Raw genomic sequence first — 19,061 nt, forward strand, 5'->3', positions numbered from 1 at the left:
GACCGGCGCCTGCACCGTCCACACTCGAGAAACCTAAAACAGCTTTTGTCGTGTTTTCCTCGAAATACATTAATGAATCGTGTACAGTGTCTCCTATCTATATTGTATATTTAAAGATTAATCAGATGTGCATGGCATACATATTACGTGAGTTCCTTTGTTAAATTTGGGACTTATTAACTGCGGAACAACCGACGAAACGGCGAAGATTCGACAACGACGATGATGTTCGTATGTCTGCGAGCTCCTTGACGCGAAACCACCACTGGTGTTCAAATTCCTGACATGAGTCTCGTGATAATTTAAAAAAAAGACGGTGAGTAATTTTTTCGAAGGGATAAATGGTGGTTAAATACGAAAGAGAAGATTTAAGATGTTTTTGGTTATGTTCTGGGAGGTTCGTTAGTGCGGACTGGAACAGCGTGGCGATCAAAATAGTTATAATAAGTTATGTGTATATATTTGATTATATAGAATGAATCACGTAACTGTCACACTAAGATTATTAATCCTCAGTTAGAGATCTATTTTGATTATTTTTTTCATTAACATAGATGTATAACCTTTCAGATCATTTGGTACATAATTTTATTTATTAACCTATTAACCGAATTATAGCTTAAATCGCCATACTATACAAATAAATCCAATTTAGCTATTTTGTTCAATGATATATATGTGTTTGTTAGGATTTTTTATGAATAAAAGTGTCCAAGTGTCTATGTTCCTATTATTATTCACTAGATCTTCCCCTAGATTACAACCAATAGATAATAAAGTAGAAATTCAAACTTTTCTCAGAGGCAAGTTGACTGTGGTTAACTTTGGTGTAACTATTTAGTTTTACTTTTATTCCCCATTCATTTTTAAGTCTGGTGTAGACTTAGCGAAGAGTCGCGATCGAACGTCTAGACTCTAGAGAGTTGCACCAAATACTATTTTATTTTATAAATATTTTAGATAAAATGCACGTGGCTATTTTTTTACTTTTCTTTACAATATTTCAAATTTTGTGCCGTATTGTACGAAGAATACCTCTTCATTCTTATATGTTGTATTATATTCGATATATTTAAAAATTTCTTTTTTTGTTCACAAATTAACAAGGTTTAATAAGAAAATGTTTTGTACAATTTCTCATCTTCTTCACTATACTATATTCAAATATTAATTACGCGCGATAATTTAAATATTCATCGAATTAAATATTCATTGTTCGCCGAATAACAGTGAATTTGCTCAAACGTAGAGTAAAAGTTAAACATTTATACAACTACAGCTTGTTCCTTTTTTTTGTAGTGACCTTCGGAAAAAATTTTGCTTTACGTAAATGACATTGCGTGAATAGTTTTGATGAGTAATTTCGAAGTTTGCTAAATAAATAGTATCTTCTCACGTGATAAAATTTAAGTAACAGAAACGTTATATAAAATGTTCTATTCTAATGATATTTATTCTTACTCAATGTTTTTATTTTTCTAACCTCAAAATCATTGTTTTTTAAATCAACAGTTTGTAGTATATACACAAGTAATTAATCGTAAACATTTGCGTTATCGAATAGTTGCTTTTCTTTCTTTAAGTAACTTTCATTGTCCGGTCGCTCGGATAACACTGTAATTTACAAGTTAAACAAATCGCGTTTAGGATTAGATGCGTGTGGTATCTCGCCATGCTTGTTGCATTGGGGAGATTTCACTTTCGCTGCTTCTTCAATCTTAACAGGTAAATTCGCGGTTGGAAATGCAAATCGGCCCACGGTGAAATCGACTGATAGAGAAAGAGTGCCCGATCGAAAAGACAGGCATAAAGCGCAATAACTGATCGATTATAAGTTAGGCGATGTCGGTGGCGTTCATCATTCTGGTTAGATACGATATCAATTGTAGCCGAGGAAATACACATGGAAATTTTATTTATACCCTTTCGAGTTATATAAAGAATTTAAAAAAAATATATATATATATATATACATTATATCAAATACATAAATGTATTCTAGTACATCATTAATTTTGAATTATTTTTTATTGTAACATAAATCTTTTATTCTACAAAAAAAATTTGAGACGCAGTTTTGACGATTCAAATCGTTGGATGACGGGATAATTTCGAATCTTTAAATAGAATTGTCAATAGATTTGAATTTGTTATAGCATTTCTTGTGATTAGAGTAACTTTCACTAAAAAGTTTTCAAAATAATGCAGCCACGATACAGCGAGATATAAGGTGATATGTGATTAATTTGTACGATTAGAAAACAAGAGAGAGTCAAAGTACAGTAAAAAGAAAAATAGGTTGCCTATTGTCAGACATTTTTTTTTAATCAATGTGATTGAAAGTGCATGTGTATACATAACAATTAAATCTTATCGCTTTTCTATAAAAAATAATTTAAATATTTAGGTATTGTTAATGACAGTTAATGACGATTTTATCTAGAGTCTTTAGTTAGATCTTAGAAATGTAATTATCCTTTCTATAACATTTGAATTAAATAAATATTAACTAAATCAACACAAATATTATTGTTTCTTCTTAGTTATTTAGTTCCATTAATTTAAGCACTATATATAATAGCATATATAAATAAATATTGATATGAAAGTTCTTGCTGTTATTAATCATCGTATATTTCTCGCTATTCTCTCGAGTCTAAACATTGACCTGAAAGTGAGGTTGATCGTAGCGAGTTCAAGCAACCGGTACAGAAGAAAGTGCGAGCCAGCCTCCGATCAAATCATGCATCAGGAAAATGTTGACAAATTGTCTTTATCGACATATGCATGCGCTGACATTGGCATTAGTTGCAATGAAAACGTAGTTCATTATAAATTTCCTGTCTATACGAATCTGTTAATTTGTTTCATGTTACATCAATTGAAAATTTATATCTCCGACATACACAGTAGATGTTTCTTTTTTTTTTTTTTTTTTTTTGGTTATATCCATGGATGATCGTTAGAGCATCTTTAGAAACCTTTAAAAAGATTTTGAAAAGTTGTTTAAATATAGTTTTGATTTGTCTATTCATATTTTCAATTTGTTACGTTATGTAAAATTTTCTATATTTTCCTAAACAGTTCCAATCAAATCAGTTTTGAATCGTCTTGAAAAATAAATTAATTAATAACCTTAAATATAAATAACAAATGTAAATAACAAGATACTGCAAAGCAAGAACTGCTTTCAAAATGAAACTTGTAAAACATACGTAGTATACAAGATCAATCACCTTTCACCTTTTAAGATACCCACGAGTTGGATGCTATCGGAGATTGCTTTTCACCATGCCTATTCTCTCAGATTTCCTTCGTTATAATCTGCTTTTATTAATGACAATGGCTTGTACGTTATAATATTGTATCATTCGCAGAAATCGATAGAAGATGACAGTTGATACTATCTAATGTTTATTCGGTGTAGGGCAGGGGTATTAAACTCTGTTAGTAGAGAAATCCGTATTAAAGCAGACATAGTGTTCTCAGAAGATGAAACCTTCCGAATATTGTGGGAATGAGGTAAAATGAAAGAAGATTTTTCAGTTTACTTCTTAACTGCAAAACGAAACCTTTACTAGACATTTATCATGGTTCATTTAATACATACTAATTGAAGTGACAAAAAGAAATAGCAGAACAGTGAAAGGATTAAATGCTATGGAAGTTAGTAATAACTATTCATTAGAATTTATAGCTAAAAGAAAAAATAAATTCCTACTTAACGCAATTGTACAGAAGAAATTTTTAGAAACTCAATAAATAATACTCTCATAATTGAGGAATCAAATCGGCTTCGATTCATGTAAAATACGTATACTATCTCATTATTTCTTCCATAATATATTTCTGTTTTTTTTTTATGCTTTTCTTTTTCGTACTTCTAATCATGTATAGTTGTTCGATAACTTGTAAATTCGATTGCATTGGAGGTCTAGTTATCGGTTGATATGTGTAGATTCCTTCTTTATCATTGGTCTGAATTTTCTGAATTCAATGATGAACGATAATAACGATTTCACGGTTATAACGATCTGAAGAATACTGATGATTTCGACTGATTATACGTGTAGTTGGTTAGCCTCGGGAGAAAGGAAGTGTGGTAACCACTCTCTACCTGACAACTTTTTCCTTCGTTTCGACCGGTCGTTTCGCCGGCAATCGACTATCGCAAGGCTCTGGAAAGCAGTTTCACTGAATCAACTATTTAGATCATATGGCAGATATAATAATTTCAAATTATTCCCCAATAAATAACGATTCGTGTAAAAGTTTTCATTTTTCCATTGCAGGCAATTCGAAATAAAAATGTATAAATAGAATCGTAGACAATTCCTCGAAAAATATGACGGAATTTAATTGTTCGTAATAATCTTTGATCATTTTGTAATATTGATTTTAAAAGGAACCAGGGATAAATTTTGTGTTTTTATATTTAAAATAAGATAAATTGTTTAGAATTTTGTTTTTTTATATTTACATATACGTTACGTTTCTTTTAGATACACATATTTTTGTTCGACTTTAGGTGAGTAACCATGTACGTATGTTTAGTTACAAACAAAAAAATGTGTATCTAAAAGAAACGTAACGTATATGTAAATATAAAAAAACTAATATGTACTCTTTGTTGCATTATAATTATGTAATTACTATAGGCAACTAATTGCGAGCTTTTTGAAATCTGAATACCATATTTTGTACTAACGGGGATGATTTTCAAATGTAGACTAAACTATCCTTTAAAAATTTAGAACTATTTTTTAAGACCGATTTTACATTTCTATAAGTAGTATACATCAAGATTATCCGCCACCGCTGCGCCGATTGCGTTTCTGATGTTATGTAGTTTCTTACTACTAGCAGTGAGGTTAGAGTTCGTATGTTCTACAATACAAGTACAGTACAGTACAGTATAACACATCCTACACATATCAAGATTGTGAAAATTCTTTTCATCACATATGTATACATATTTTATTGACTGTATGCTTATATTTTCTACTTATTTTATCGTAAATTGTTATTTCATTTGTATGATATAGAAGACTAAGAATCATAATGATGTAAGTCAGACCACTGCCATTTTTCGTAACGATATAATATAATTTTCATATAACATTTAAAATATAAAATTTCGAGTTCTTTCCTTTAAACAAATTGCAAAAAGATCTAAATAAACTATCGTTCATTTAAATAAGCTATGTGTAAAGATTGCATTTCGTAATTCTGATAACGACGGAGGGTGACGATTTTTAAACAATGAAATATTTACGATCGGTTCTCGGGACGTTAGTAACAGTCAACAAATATTTAACGAACATAGTTAAATATTAACTCTTTGAATCCACACACATTTCGCAATATTCATTTCCGTGATATAGGTATCCACGAATTCGAAGTATGCCAGTAAATCATATTCTCGCGGCACGTATGACATATATGTATAACTTATAGAAATAGATATTCCATTTGTCGATGCACGCGCCATCGTGGGAATAATCAGCTTATATGATTTAATTCCATTATTCGAGTTAAGATAACCAATTAATCACCGAATTTTTTCAATAGTTATTAAAAGAAAGACAACGAGATCATGAAATTTTTATGATGTTAAAGATAATAAACATGAAATTAATCAGACGTTAAAAATGATATGTTTAAGTCATACAAAACATAAGAAAGATACAAAACTGTAGTCAGGATAAAATATACTTTTGCTGTGGTTTAGTGACTAAGTGTTCATATTTACTCTACTTCATTGTCTTTTCTGGAACATTAATTTATGCCCCTAAGCAAGTGCATATATTATTCTGATACAGAATACAAAATTACTGCTTCTTGTTTATATGACAGTAGTATCTGCATATTACTTGCTTATCCCTGATATAATCTTGTCATACGTTTCGCAGCAATTAACCAGCTGTCTGTTCACTGTTAATTTTACGGGTTACATGAATTAGGAATCGCGAGAATGACTCGATATATAATTCTCGTTTACTAAATAATTTTAACGAACCAAAGTGTATCGTTAGAGCAATTAAACATGTCATTTTTAATTAGAAAGATATGAATTTTTAATGGAAACATATAAAGCGTTTAATTAACCTTTTTCCAAAATCTCCAAATAAAAGAATTTTAGGGAATTTCAGAACGTCGGAAGAATTCATACGTTGTACTATATGACAAAGATAACCTCAATTTAAAAGAGGGACTAGCTAAAAAATCCTGGACTTGAAGAATTCTAGAAATATATAAATTGGAGAAATTTTTATTATAAAAAAATTAGGATAAATCAGAGTTCTATACAAAGTAGTTGACGTAGAATGTGTTGTGGAATCTAAGTCCAACTTTCTCTTGTAATTTAATGAGAAATGCGGGAATCTGAGATCATGTAGTTTATGTGTTCTGGCACTAATAAACGTACGTTATATTCTTAAATGTTCTGATGTTCAATTAGGACTTATACAGGATCCTGATGTGCAGAATAAGCGTTGATATTATGTAAATGTTCTTTTCAAAGCATGAGTTCTCGATTCGTACATATATGTATCTACATACATATACATATGTATAGGAAAATTAGGAAAATTGCAGGTTAGATATACATATATACAGATATATGTATACATATGTATAGGGAAACTGGAGGTTAAATTAAAAAGTGGTTAAGGCTAAGATATATTTACTTCTGGTAAGATATTTTACTAGGAAATTTGGTCACGCCATATTATGCCTAGAGCAGTATACTAACTCTCCTAAACTTATGCATCCTCCAAATTCTAAACAGTTAAGACTTCTCGTAGAAGATGTCTACCAGTTTTGTATTAAAGTGTTAAGTGATGAAAAAAATATTGGTTATAAATATTGATAAATTTTACAGAAGTTAATTTTCTCTAAAATGAAATTTCATATCAAAGAAATGTATTTCATATTTTTCATTCGTTTTTGCGTAAAGATCACGACACATTGCATAAGGATGAATGTGTAAAATGTGTAATAATTTTGAAATCACGTAAAATATTTCTTCGAGAATTGCAGATTTGATGACAAGTATACCGCTTGATTCGCAAATTTTATAGGTTATAAAAATGCAGACGCGTACAATTCGCGTGCTATTGCATCGTCATCGATTAATTTCACAAACAAGTACTGTAGCGTTCTAATTACGAGATCTTTAACGTCATTCGTTTGCAATGAAAGTAAGAACTTAAATTCAAAACTTATCAACAAAAAAGTTATCATGTACAAGATTAAAATGGCGTAGAAAATGAACAAGAGTACTTTATGCAGGAAATACAATGTATAATTAAGCAAAGCATTATATTTTCACGGTTGTAAAATATGTTTAGAATGAAGTCTCGTGATAGTTTGTTAATTGCAACTTTCTCTAATGTGATATCAGATTTACAATATAGCAAACACATAGTTTAAAGAAACAGAGAAAATAATCGAAGAGGAAACAACATCACATTTGTTATATTAATCGTTCCATAAGTATCATTTTTTTTATAACTATAATTTTTATGAAATATTAATCCCTCTATATGGATTACTCAGTTTATTATAATTATTTCAAACGCTTTTGCTTATACTTTCACTGCTAATAATGAGTGTTATTTCGAAAAGTAAACAGTGTGATTAGTGAAATATTTTTATCCAGATTGTACACTATTTTTTAATTGATATCAATGACGTTTCTACTACACGTATAGTAATTGAGTTTTATATTATCACATCTTACATCTTTATAATAGCTATGTATTTCATTATCAATAGTAGTGGCATTTGCTCATGGGCTATGCGTACAGAAGAGGGAAAGAAGTAAATCCGGATGAAAGTTTGCTCCGGGCGCAATTGGGTTCCATTGATCTCATTTTGTCCGTGAAAACAACTTTTTTTATTTTTACCAATTCTCATTAACCACGCGAATTATTATAATTAAGGTCATGAACCATTGTAATAACACATAAAGAAAATTATCTAATTTTTAAGGAAATTTGGTAAAACACAAAATTCATCAAAAATTGTATTTTGTATTTTATTAATCTTAAAATGAATATTTTATAAATGAAAGTTTCGATCGAAGTTTCATATGAATATAAATGAAGAAAGTTTTGTATAAATAACTGTTTTGATTCAAGTATGTACTTATTCAAGTGAGTCTTTGTAAAAGTAGTCATTTAAATTATATAAATAACGTAATAAGAATAAAAATTTCTGTTTTGAAATATTTAAATTCTATAAAATAAGAAAACATCTTGCGCGTGTATGTTTTTGATAGGTTATCTAAATCTTTTTAAAAATATTTCAAGTATAGCACAAGATCTCTTAAATCCTTAAAATTATTAATTTTAGATCGACAAGTCTAGGGTTATTTTATTAACCGTATTCCGAAATTCAAAAGGTCGATTGATTGATTAAATGACGATGCAACGGAACTTCTGCGTGAACGAGCATTTTCTTGACCGAGATAAATACCAGGCCGAGCGAAAAAGAATGAAGCCGAAGCGCGAAGAAAAAAGCACAGGCCGGACTGCTGTATACTATACGCGTGTACGCTGACGAAAGTAACCGGCCGCGCTTTCTCCTTCTGCAGTCAGATTCCTTCAACTGTTTCTTTTTTGTCTCCATTTCCTCCTCCGCCTCTAACTTTTGTCAGAGCACGAGAAAAAAGGATGGGTCAATGATATGGACATCATGGACATTCACGAGTAAAGCTTTGAAATGCCTACAAGTGACTTAAGAGGTTATGTAGCACAACAATGAATAACCACCAATTTCTTTAATCGTCTTTCTTTCTTTTTAACTTTTTCAATTAAGCTTAAAAATCTAACTCAAACTATAAAACATTTACAAGTGATACTGTGTTCTTTAAGAGGTCATGATTGTTATGAAAGCATTATACAATAATTGTGTTATAATGAGAGTAGTAATCAGGAGATAAAATAAGATTTGAAAAAAAATAGATACATATATACATGCATATATAACTTGTAACACTTACGTTACATTATAGGAAGATAAATCGCTTTCATCATCATCATACGGTGTTAGATACTAAACAGAAAATTAGACATTAATCATAACAAAAAGAAATTGGCTTTTGGTTCCAGTAGACTTCTTTGCTTCTAGCATAGGAGTGTTAATTTATATTGTACTTTTTAGTTTTAATGTGATCTATGCATCGATTATTGCAATGCATAACTGACAGAAACATTCCAATTAGTTGACCCCATTAAATGTCTATGAGATGAATCGAAATTGGTTTTTCCTTACCTCCGTCTACGGATTCCTCGAAAGAAGCATATGCTTCCTGTTCAAATTCATCCATATTTTATCCAATTTACGTTAGACAATTAATTAATGTTATATCCTTCAAATTAGGATATAGAAGGTAGGATTATGTATTCAACGATTTTTATGTCAAAGAGATTTTGACAATTGCGAATATCATGAATTATTTCTCTTTTTTTGGGTTTTTTAGGTTATCTTCGAACAGCTGCAGAATTTTTATCTAAATGCTAGTTGGTATGGGTTAAGTTTTGTCCCTCTCTTTTACATTTTATAATTTATCTTGGGACGGATGCAAAATGTTTATTCAAATGATGTCCCAAATTTTGTAGTTGGTAGCTGGACATTTATGCAAATAGCGAAAATAAATCTTTTTTAAATTGCTTGCTATGTGATAAATGGAAAGGCAACTTAACTTGCTATTCAAATATATTTATAATGCAATAAGGCACGTAGGTTTGTGATACGAAAATTTAATAGATTTGTTTAGGAAACGTAAGTTTTCGTCTGAAGCTTATATTGAGGAATAAATAAATTTATATTTGATTTTAAATGCCTAAAAAATGTTTTCAAGTAAGAGATGATTAAGACCTAAGAATTAGTGTATTTAAATATTCGGAAACGTGTTTTACGGTTAAAAGAGGACCACTGACCTGTTTTAATTCATCAGTCGAAAGACGAGTTTTATGTTGTGTATCGCTTTCTCTTGGATCCATATTTACATCCTCACATCTGCCCGCGCGACATCTCTTAAAAGTCTCGTAAATAGCTCTGTGCATACTTCTATCGACGCTTATACCACATACGAATTTGCTTATAATCCGATACTACTTTGATCCAATTTTGAATCAATAGATGGGTCAATGAATATGAAAATTTTTCATTTCCAAAAGCTATAATTTCTATAAAACATAACCTTCCTTAATTATTTCAGCTCCATTTTATTCTTAATTTCTAACAACAAAGAAAGCTAATGTTTATCTGAAGCTATTCAACAGTCTCCCTTAAACTGAACCATTTCCCATCGCGCACTCACCCTCCTATAATGGTACCATTTTGTACCTCTTCCTTTCCCTTTCTCTCGACTAGCAAGCATCTCCGCCTGTCAAATCATTCAACCAAAAACGAGAGAAAAAACCCCGGCCGAACATCCTAACCTTCACCTCGAAATCGAGGCCACGAACGAAACAGTCGTGTAACCAGTGCTCTCGAAACCGATCCGGTTGTAATTCGATCTGTCAGCCACACACAGCATCGTCGGTAACGTTCCACAGTGGTATACAAAGTGGTAATTTCATAGTCAAAATCCAAGTTCTTGAAACGTAACTTGGACTTTGATCGGTCTTCATAATAACGATTTCTCTTGCTCATCCAATCTTTTATAGGGCACAAATTTGTTTATTTCAACGTGTTTCTTAATAATATTAATCAAATCCAACCCAAACCGATATTCAATTCATTCCGCTAATCAATCACCTGCCGATGTATGTAAGTCATAAAACATACATAAGTATGTGTCTAAATAAACTGCACAATTTTATGTATAACGTAAATAATGATCTCCGCATCTTAAAATTAATATTTTTGGATATTTGAATCATCAAAGCAATCATACATATTGTAAAAAAAAATCACAAATTCGGTGTTTTCCAAAACGAAGTTTAGCCCAGATTTGTGTTGGAAAAAGATAGATATATATAAAGACATTTACAATTTTGGCGACGAAGTGCCACTTCTCAAAGCACTGTACATTCGAAGTACTAACACTCCCCTCGATTATAGCCCCCTCATTCGCTGTAACAGCAGAGGGGAGAGGAAAGCAAACGAACGCGCGGGGTGGGACACGCGCCTTCATCGTTTTGACCGATTCCAAACGATCTATCCCCACGGATTCGATATAATCTTCGAAGTAGCGGAGGGGTTTTGGCCTCATTTAACGTTTCACGTGCCGATGAAATCGTACCACCTCCGAGAACGTGAGGTTACCACCAGCAGGAGAATCGGCAGACGGACGACACCAAAGTTATAAAGTGGACCAGAGAAGAGGCTACAAGGCGCTGCCACTTTGCCGATCGACCTCGTCGTATGACGGTCCTCTCCTCGTGTGAACAAGTACAAGTACCGATTCCTAGCGGCACCTCCGCTGGTGTCAGCTGTCCGACAGTAGATTTATTAAAACGTGTCATGTCACTTTGACAAAACCGCGACTGCGTGCAGGAGAGTAGATCGCAGAGTAATCGTAGAGGCGCTAGTGACTATTTGTTCTCGATATATACGATATTAGACCGCTTTTGTATAATATTTATTTGACGTTCGTCGTTGGTGTGTGCGGGGAAGGCAAGGATCACGACGGTATCGCCGTTAGCTTCTTGACGATCAGTAGTATACGAGGTAAGAAACTCCCTGACCTTCTTGTGCTGAAATCTATTCAACTGCTCTTTGAAAATTCAACTTTATGTGCAAGTGTTAAAGAAAGACTTTAACTGGAGGTCCTGTGGAAATTTATCTGGAAAATAAGTGATTTTTGGGCATTTTTGAACAAGAGTAAGTCTCTATGAAAGTTTTAGATCCTGTTCCTGAAATTCTAAACTTTCTGAAATAGAAAAAAAAAAATTAAGAAAAATTGTATTTCTTATCTTTTTTTTGCACTCTCATAGAGCATATAATTTAAAAATTTTTTGGGAGAAATATAGTTTTGATTCAGGTGTCCCTAATGGAGTTTTGGATAGAACTCTAGATGAGGTTCTCAATGAGGTGTACTTTTCCTTTGAAGAGTTTGTAATTATTTTCATATCCCTCGTCAGAGATTGGAAGAAAATCAAAGAGATTAACAGAAGAGTAGCTGCTAACGTTATGATATAGTAGAACCTCGATTATCCGAGGTAATGTGACATGAGTCTATCTCGGATAATAGAAAACTCGGATATTAGAAAAAATGATAAATATTGCAAAGGCTATTAGTATTCATAAATCGTATAATAAAATCATAGAAAACATTTTGATAATACAACTAAATAATGTTTTGATAAAATACATATATTTAATTAATTATTTAATCGACTGAAAGTTTAATTAAATGCTTTCACAATATCTGTCTATTTATACTTTTGTACTTTTCGTGTTAAAATTCGTGTTAAAATCATTTAAAACTTCGAAAAAGATGAAGTTATGCTAAAGTTCAGAGGACCTCAGATAATACGGAACTTCGGTTAAACCGAGTTTTTTTAAAAACTTAAAAAAAAAATTAAATTTCACTAACAGAAAGATGTAAATACCACAATTAAATAAGAACACAATTAACTACTATGTGAAAGAATATATTTAAAAAAAGAAAGAGAAACGAATGAAAAACGATACACCGTAAACGAGGATGTCTAGAAATTAACATATCGTTTGACAATGAACAGCTTGTATCATGTGTCGATTGTGAGATATCCACGGCACATTCCATTGCTTACAGCAAATAAACTAGTCTTGTAGGTAATTTCACTCAGCTTCCAGAGATTACAAATTGATTTATCAGAGAGACTTTCTCCCGAGAAATCATTCGCTCGTTGCTCGTACCAGCCATTTGAAGATCAGTGACATTGTAGCTGCATATTCTGCCAACGATTAATAAAAATCACAATTTATTTTCTTCAAAATCACATAAAAACGTCGGTTCGTTCCAATGGTTTAATCATAAGGGGAGAAACTGTTTTAGAAGAAGTTGTAACTTCTTTTTTCGGGTAATTTTACCTCGATGATTGGCCGTATTTGTTTCTTTAAGTGAGACTCAAAAATGATACTTTCGGTGAGTGAATGTATAAATTGGATGAAGCGCTGTATGGTAGTTCCAATTGCCACATACCATATACGCGGTGTCTTACAATAAAACGATAAATTCGAAAGTGAAATGATTATGTATATGAGAATGAATCAGAAATATAGAATAAAACTTTCTAATGTAAAGCTTCATTTTCAAAGAAATTGAATTTGAAAATTTTCCAAATATGACTACGCATAAACAAATTTCTACTGACGCTATTACTGTTAGTCCTCCGTCTGCAACCTTACGTTTACTGACACCGTTTACATATTAGATCGTTTAAATCCACGCAGTTTTTCTCAGGTTTTTGTTTTGAAAATCCCTCGAAATTCTTGAATACATTCCCAAGTCTCTAGAATATCATCCAATAGCTTTTATTTGCTACATGTTACCTTAATTTTTTTAAGCAAAGAAAAATTTAAACAAAAATATAGAAATAATGAAAAAGTGTTTAAAATTATTGATCGAAAATGACCCAACATGCAGATGGAGGGTTAATTATATGTCGATAAATAATTAATTTTCCGATATTGGACGGTTTAAATATAAGCAAAATTTTCCATCCCTTGATAATTCTATAAAATAATGAACGTGAAAGAAAATAAATCTTATACAAAGAGAAAATTTAATATCAATATCTATGTGACAATAATTCTATCATATTTTCTTATATATATATTTAACAAAAAATCAACAAAACTTTAAAGAAATAGTCGAACAAGTTTCATTAACAAGAAGCATGCAAACAGCGTCAGATTTCGCGGATCCAATCAACGCTCCATAATGTGGTTTAATTAATGCAAGATGAAAGCTAAATTTGCCATACCGGGGGGAGAATATGCACTTGCACTTGCTACAAGTTCACGGCAAAGTTAAACCGCAAATGAAAGTAGACATTCCTAAGTTGCTGTCGGAGCATCGACCCAACTCGAAACCCGAGCTGTTCGAAAGATCCAACGAAACGTGTTTTCCCGCAGACGATTAGGGAGATAGCGTTCGGTTTGACAGGTATAACGTGAAAGTTACATATGACGTTTCCAACTTTAAGTGAACGGCCGGATAACGCGCATAGAAGCTGCTCATTAAGCGTAGGATAATGGTGGTAAATCGCACGTGCATAATCGTGCGCACGTTCCGCACAGGAAATCGTTGATTCATTTTTATTATAATCATTCGTTTAGTATGTGTACCGTTTGACCGGTCTCATGAAAATTCTGCTGTAATTACAAAAAAGTTATAAAATTATAGCTGACTATTACAGTAATTAAATATTCGTTTTCTAGAATACAAATGTAAATTAAAATAGGCATGATAATCGTTTGTAATTGGAGATAAGCTTATATATGAGCTTACAGTCACTGTCGTGAAATACATTGTAATTTACATTCAGTTTACTTTTTATTAAAAGTACACTCCAATCTCGAATCTAGAATTATCCGTTCACAAGTGCAATACGATTTAATCTTGTTTCAGGCAATGGCAAGCTTAATTAATTCCACAGCAACTTTAATAAATGATGCCTACAATTACTACCTCTGGACGCTATCCCTTGCTGGTAAACAGCCATATTAAAATTATAAATACAATTTTCTTTCGATACTAAATAAAAAATGCATTATTTCGAACCCTAATGTACCTAATTATTATAATTTAATAATAGTTTAACAATTAAATTTAGTAACTACGCATTTACAGATGAACGAACGAGAGGATGGCTTCTGGTCGATTCGCCAAAACCTACATTGATATACACTATGTTGTATTTACTCATTGTATGGGCCGGGCCAAAGATCATGAGAAATCGAAAAGCCTTCAAGTTAACGTGGGCACTCGTTCCGTATAATCTTGCAATGGCCTGTCTTAACGCGTACATCGCGATACAGGTACATTGTTTTCGCTATTAAGAGTTGGTTATGCATTTTATGATTCTGGTATCTTAATTTGTCATATTTATTATTTGCAGTTATTCGTAGCTTCCACCAGGTTACGTTATAGTTATGTGTGTCAGCCGATTAGGCACGTGACTCGTCCAGACGAATTGCAGGTACATACTAATATAAATTTTTTAATTTAAATTTAATTGATTGAAAAATAAAATAACAATTGTTTCTGTTAGATTGCTCATGCAGTCTGGTGGTACTACTTTAGCAAACTTTTGGAGTTCTGTGATACGTTTTTCTTTATCTTGCGGAAGAAGGATAATCAATTAAGCTTTCTTCATGTTTACCATCATTCCACTATGTTTTCGTTGTGGTGGATTGGTATCAAATGGGTTCCAAGCGGATCTAGTAAGTATTTATCTGTGTCCAATTCTTTCCAAACAATTATAGAGATATAGATAACTGACTACGTAAATACATAAACTTACCACTTGTGTCACCGATTATAATTTATTTCAAGTTAAACTATCCTACCGATCGATATAGTTTCTAGACACTTTTATTTACATATTTATTTTTTTAATTGGAATATTCGAAAAGAAAACTCATTTTAATTAAAAATAGCATCGAAATTAAATATAAAGTAAAAAAAATTCATTTTTTAATCATTGTTAATTTCAAACTCGAATACTTAAATATATCAATTTATACTGCTTTACAGAATGAGCTATTCCAGTCAATAACTTTTTTTTATTTAAAATTAATATTCGAAGTGAAAACTTGTTTATATTTCTCATTAAATTTTGAAACGCAACTATTCGTCCACTTTCTCCTTCTTACTTCTAGACCGTTCAATGACTGTTTAAATGAATATCATTGGTAGAATACGATAAAAGTATAAAATCTGCTAATAAACATCTGCAATAACGTATCCCACGTTAATTACTAACATATCCATTTTCTAAATAGCATTAAATGCAATAGTATTATATTATGTTATCGTATTATGACTAATATGTAATTCATTACATTGTAGTAAAGCTTAAGCTTGAACCGTATTAAACAATATATTTTCTCTAAATTTGTTTAAATTATACACATTAATTCCAGTCATGCTAATCGATGAATCCAAGATTTTATATTTAGAAAGTTCACGCAATTATAGGAAATTATAATATCTCTTGGTTTATGTACAAAACATATCATAATATTTCTAGACATTTATGAATTACGAAATTAGGAGGAAAATCGTAGGGTCTCGTTTTCACTGAAATAAAAAATACTTTTTGGAGTATATAATCACATGTGTATTAAATTTTTTAATTTAATATGTATTCCTTTTTTCTTTTCAACTTGTTAGAATGAAATGTTTAATTAAAAATCCTTTTTTTTAGCTTTCCTGCCAGCCATGGTGAACAGTTTTATCCATGTCCTCATGTATTCATACTATGGCTTAGCCGCATTGGGACCCTCTGTAGCTAAATATCTCTGGTGGAAGAAATATCTGACGATTCTTCAATTAATCCAATTTACTACTGCCTTGATCCTCGGCATCAATGGAATTCGGTCGGGATGCGATTTCCCACTCTGGATGCAGTATGCTCTTGTCATTTACATGGTCTCTTTCATCGTTTTATTTGGAAATTTCTACGCTAAAGCCTACATTGCCAAGGTAAATTTGTTGGAAGTCTTCCTATATTGATACTAACTGTAATATTAACATTTCTAATAATAATTTTTTAGGGTAAACAAGCATACGCGGAAAGACAGTTAGAAAAAATGAAGGCGGATACGCAATTGAAGAAAAAAATTACCGGCGTAGCTATGTGTAACGGAAACATTACGAATGGACACGCCAATGGATATGCGAATGGTGTATCTAAGAAGATTCAATGAATAATACACTCCTAAGTCCTTCGTTAAGATATTAAGATCGCTTGAACTACGGTATATTTAGTTACAAAATAAAAGTGAACGAAAATTCTTGAAATATAATTCGATCGGTAACGATAACTTAGAACCGGAATCTTTAGTTCTTGCAACTGCCACTTTGTTCGTGATGAGTGATGTTCAGTACGCTATACTTATATATATATCGTTGCAGAAAGATCGAGTTTAATAAAAGAAACCGATATTTCTTTGACGAATTAAGGTAAACGCGACTATAAACTTACCGGCCTGCGATTTTTTAATTCTTGGATCAGCAGCACAAAGTTCGACGGATCGCTGGTCTAAGGTATTGTAAATACAAATTAGTCGAGTGTATTAGCAGTTTAGTCGTCAGTAGGCGAAGTACATAAGATCCAGTGTGATCAATTATGATAACGTTATATAAGTTTAAACTAAGCGATCTTTTGTGTTCGACGATTCAAATCTGCCTTGTAAAACAAAAAAAAACGAAATGAAACAGATCGTCGTGTCGGAAACTGCCTTTAGATTTTTCTCTCAGTAAATCTAAGGTTAGAATTCAAATATGACGGTCACGTTAAAGTTGTAAGTACCAATATTTGCACATTTGACGTCTAGTTAATGCTGTATCGTGATATTCGAGTATGTTACAGTCTATCTTTGAATAAATGGAAAACAATATTCTAACACGATCATGAACTAGTATTCATGAAAATGTAAAGAATTTGAATTTAAATTTTGTTGTTACACATCTAAGATTATCTTAGTACATTATTTAATGATATTTTTAATGAATATGATCTTTTTGGAGTAACAAAAGATATTCTTTTATTAGTTATACTCGAAGATTTGTTTGTTTAATAACAAACTAGTAATAATCCATCCTTTCGTTCGAATTTAATTTGTTTCGTTCGAAACAAAGCTGATTCACTATGTCAATTGGTAAGATATTGATAAGTTAGATAAATATTTATACAAAACGTTTTTCTACAATTAATATTCTACATACAGATATAAATACACATAATAAATTAATTGCGTGCAAAAAATTTTATACGTTCCAACCAAAAATATCAAAACAATAAGACTTTTTATACATAAAGACTTTCTGGAAATTTAGATGTTTTATTGCACAAACGAATAACTCGTCCGTGAAGACATAGATTATCGCAAAACTTTTACAAAATAAATGATCATGACCGTTTGTAAAAATGAATTCGAATTGTTTAGGCATGTTTGTTTATTTAAACTATTTCTAAACATTATTAGTCAACAAAACACTGTTAATACATTTTATTATTGGCGTAATATGTAAAGAACGTTGCAACTGTTATAAAAACGGCATTGCTGTGCAATGCAAAAAACTAAAAGATGCATTATGTTTATTTCCAATAATATTTGTTCACTATAACTTTCCAATAATATTAAAAAAATGACACAAACCAACAGATAAACTTAGATATAAAAGAGGTTATAAAAATGTATTATGTTGTATATTGTCACTATAACATAAACATGTACGTATTAAAATCAGACTAAAATATCTGTTACTGTAAGGATATTTGTTTCTTGTATTAAATTTCACTGGATGATATAATGCTGTAGTTCCGGAATAAAAGATGCCGGGTTTCGTTTGATTAAAATTTCGAAAAATTGGTCTACCCACCTTTTTTGTACTATTGCAACAGGTATGAATAACATTAATGAAAAAAACCGTTTATCCTTACATGATTGTTTGGAACAAAATAAGTAAATAAATTATGGGTATTCACTGATTCTCTCATAATCTCTCAAAATCTAAAAAAATTTTCCAAGGACTACTGTATTATACACACAAATTTAATAAAAATGTATATTGAATTTACAAAAATTAGAATTATAAAAGCTTGCGTTTTTACAAAAAAGCTAACATAATTAAAAAGACAATATAGTTGTAATTTTTAATTCTTTTATAAAATTATTGTATCATAAACTTTTAATCTCATATACAATTATTATATATTATTGAAGTAAATAATTCGATAATAAAAAAATGCTACGTTATTTTACGAAAGTTTAATATTCTATTAGTTTGTTTATCAAAACCTTATACAAAATTTCGGAATATGATAAAAAGAATTACTATCCTACTTCATGAACATTGTAATATTAATTTTAATGCAATATAAAAA

General features: G+C 31.0%; 1 protein-coding gene across 2 annotated transcripts; it reads left to right on the forward strand.

Moving 5' to 3' along the window:
- LOC138188689 (very long chain fatty acid elongase 4) lies at positions 1-18,933 on the forward strand. Of its 2 annotated transcripts, none has more exons than XM_069130699.1 (7): positions 1-316; positions 14,576-14,657; positions 14,798-14,985; positions 15,066-15,146; positions 15,219-15,390; positions 16,377-16,654; positions 16,726-18,933. In XM_069130699.1, the coding sequence occupies exons 2-7, from the start codon at positions 14,579-14,581 to the stop codon at positions 16,876-16,878; spliced, it is 951 nt and encodes a 316-aa protein (XP_068986800.1). In that variant the 5' UTR covers positions 1-316; positions 14,576-14,578; the 3' UTR covers positions 16,879-18,933. The 2 variants fall into 2 exon arrangements, with proteins under 2 accessions (XP_068986800.1, XP_068986791.1); XM_069130690.1 differs by lacking the exon at positions 1-316 and adding an exon at positions 11,258-11,685.
- The last annotated feature ends 128 nt before the right edge of the window (positions 18,934-19,061 follow it).

This window comes from Bombus flavifrons, chromosome 2 (genome assembly GCF_040668555.2).
Source record: "Bombus flavifrons isolate JBK064 chromosome 2, iyBomFlav1_principal, whole genome shotgun sequence".
In the NCBI taxonomy this organism is placed as follows: Eukaryota; Metazoa; Arthropoda; class Insecta; order Hymenoptera; family Apidae; genus Bombus; species Bombus flavifrons.

What these genes read in the sequence shown, in the direction of transcription:
- LOC138188689 (XM_069130699.1), top strand. Translation starts at nt 14,579, where the DNA reads ATGGCAAGCTTAATTAATTCCACAGCAACTTTAATAAATGATGCCTAC. An exon ending in CTGGACGCTATCCCTTGCTG is followed by an intron (nt 14,658 to 14,797) that starts GTAAACAGCCAT and finishes ACGCATTTACAG; the next exon opens with ATGAACGAACGAGAGGATGG. An exon ending in ATGGGTTCCAAGCGGATCTA is followed by an intron (nt 15,391 to 16,376) that starts GTAAGTATTTAT and finishes CCTTTTTTTTAG; the next exon opens with CTTTCCTGCCAGCCATGGTG.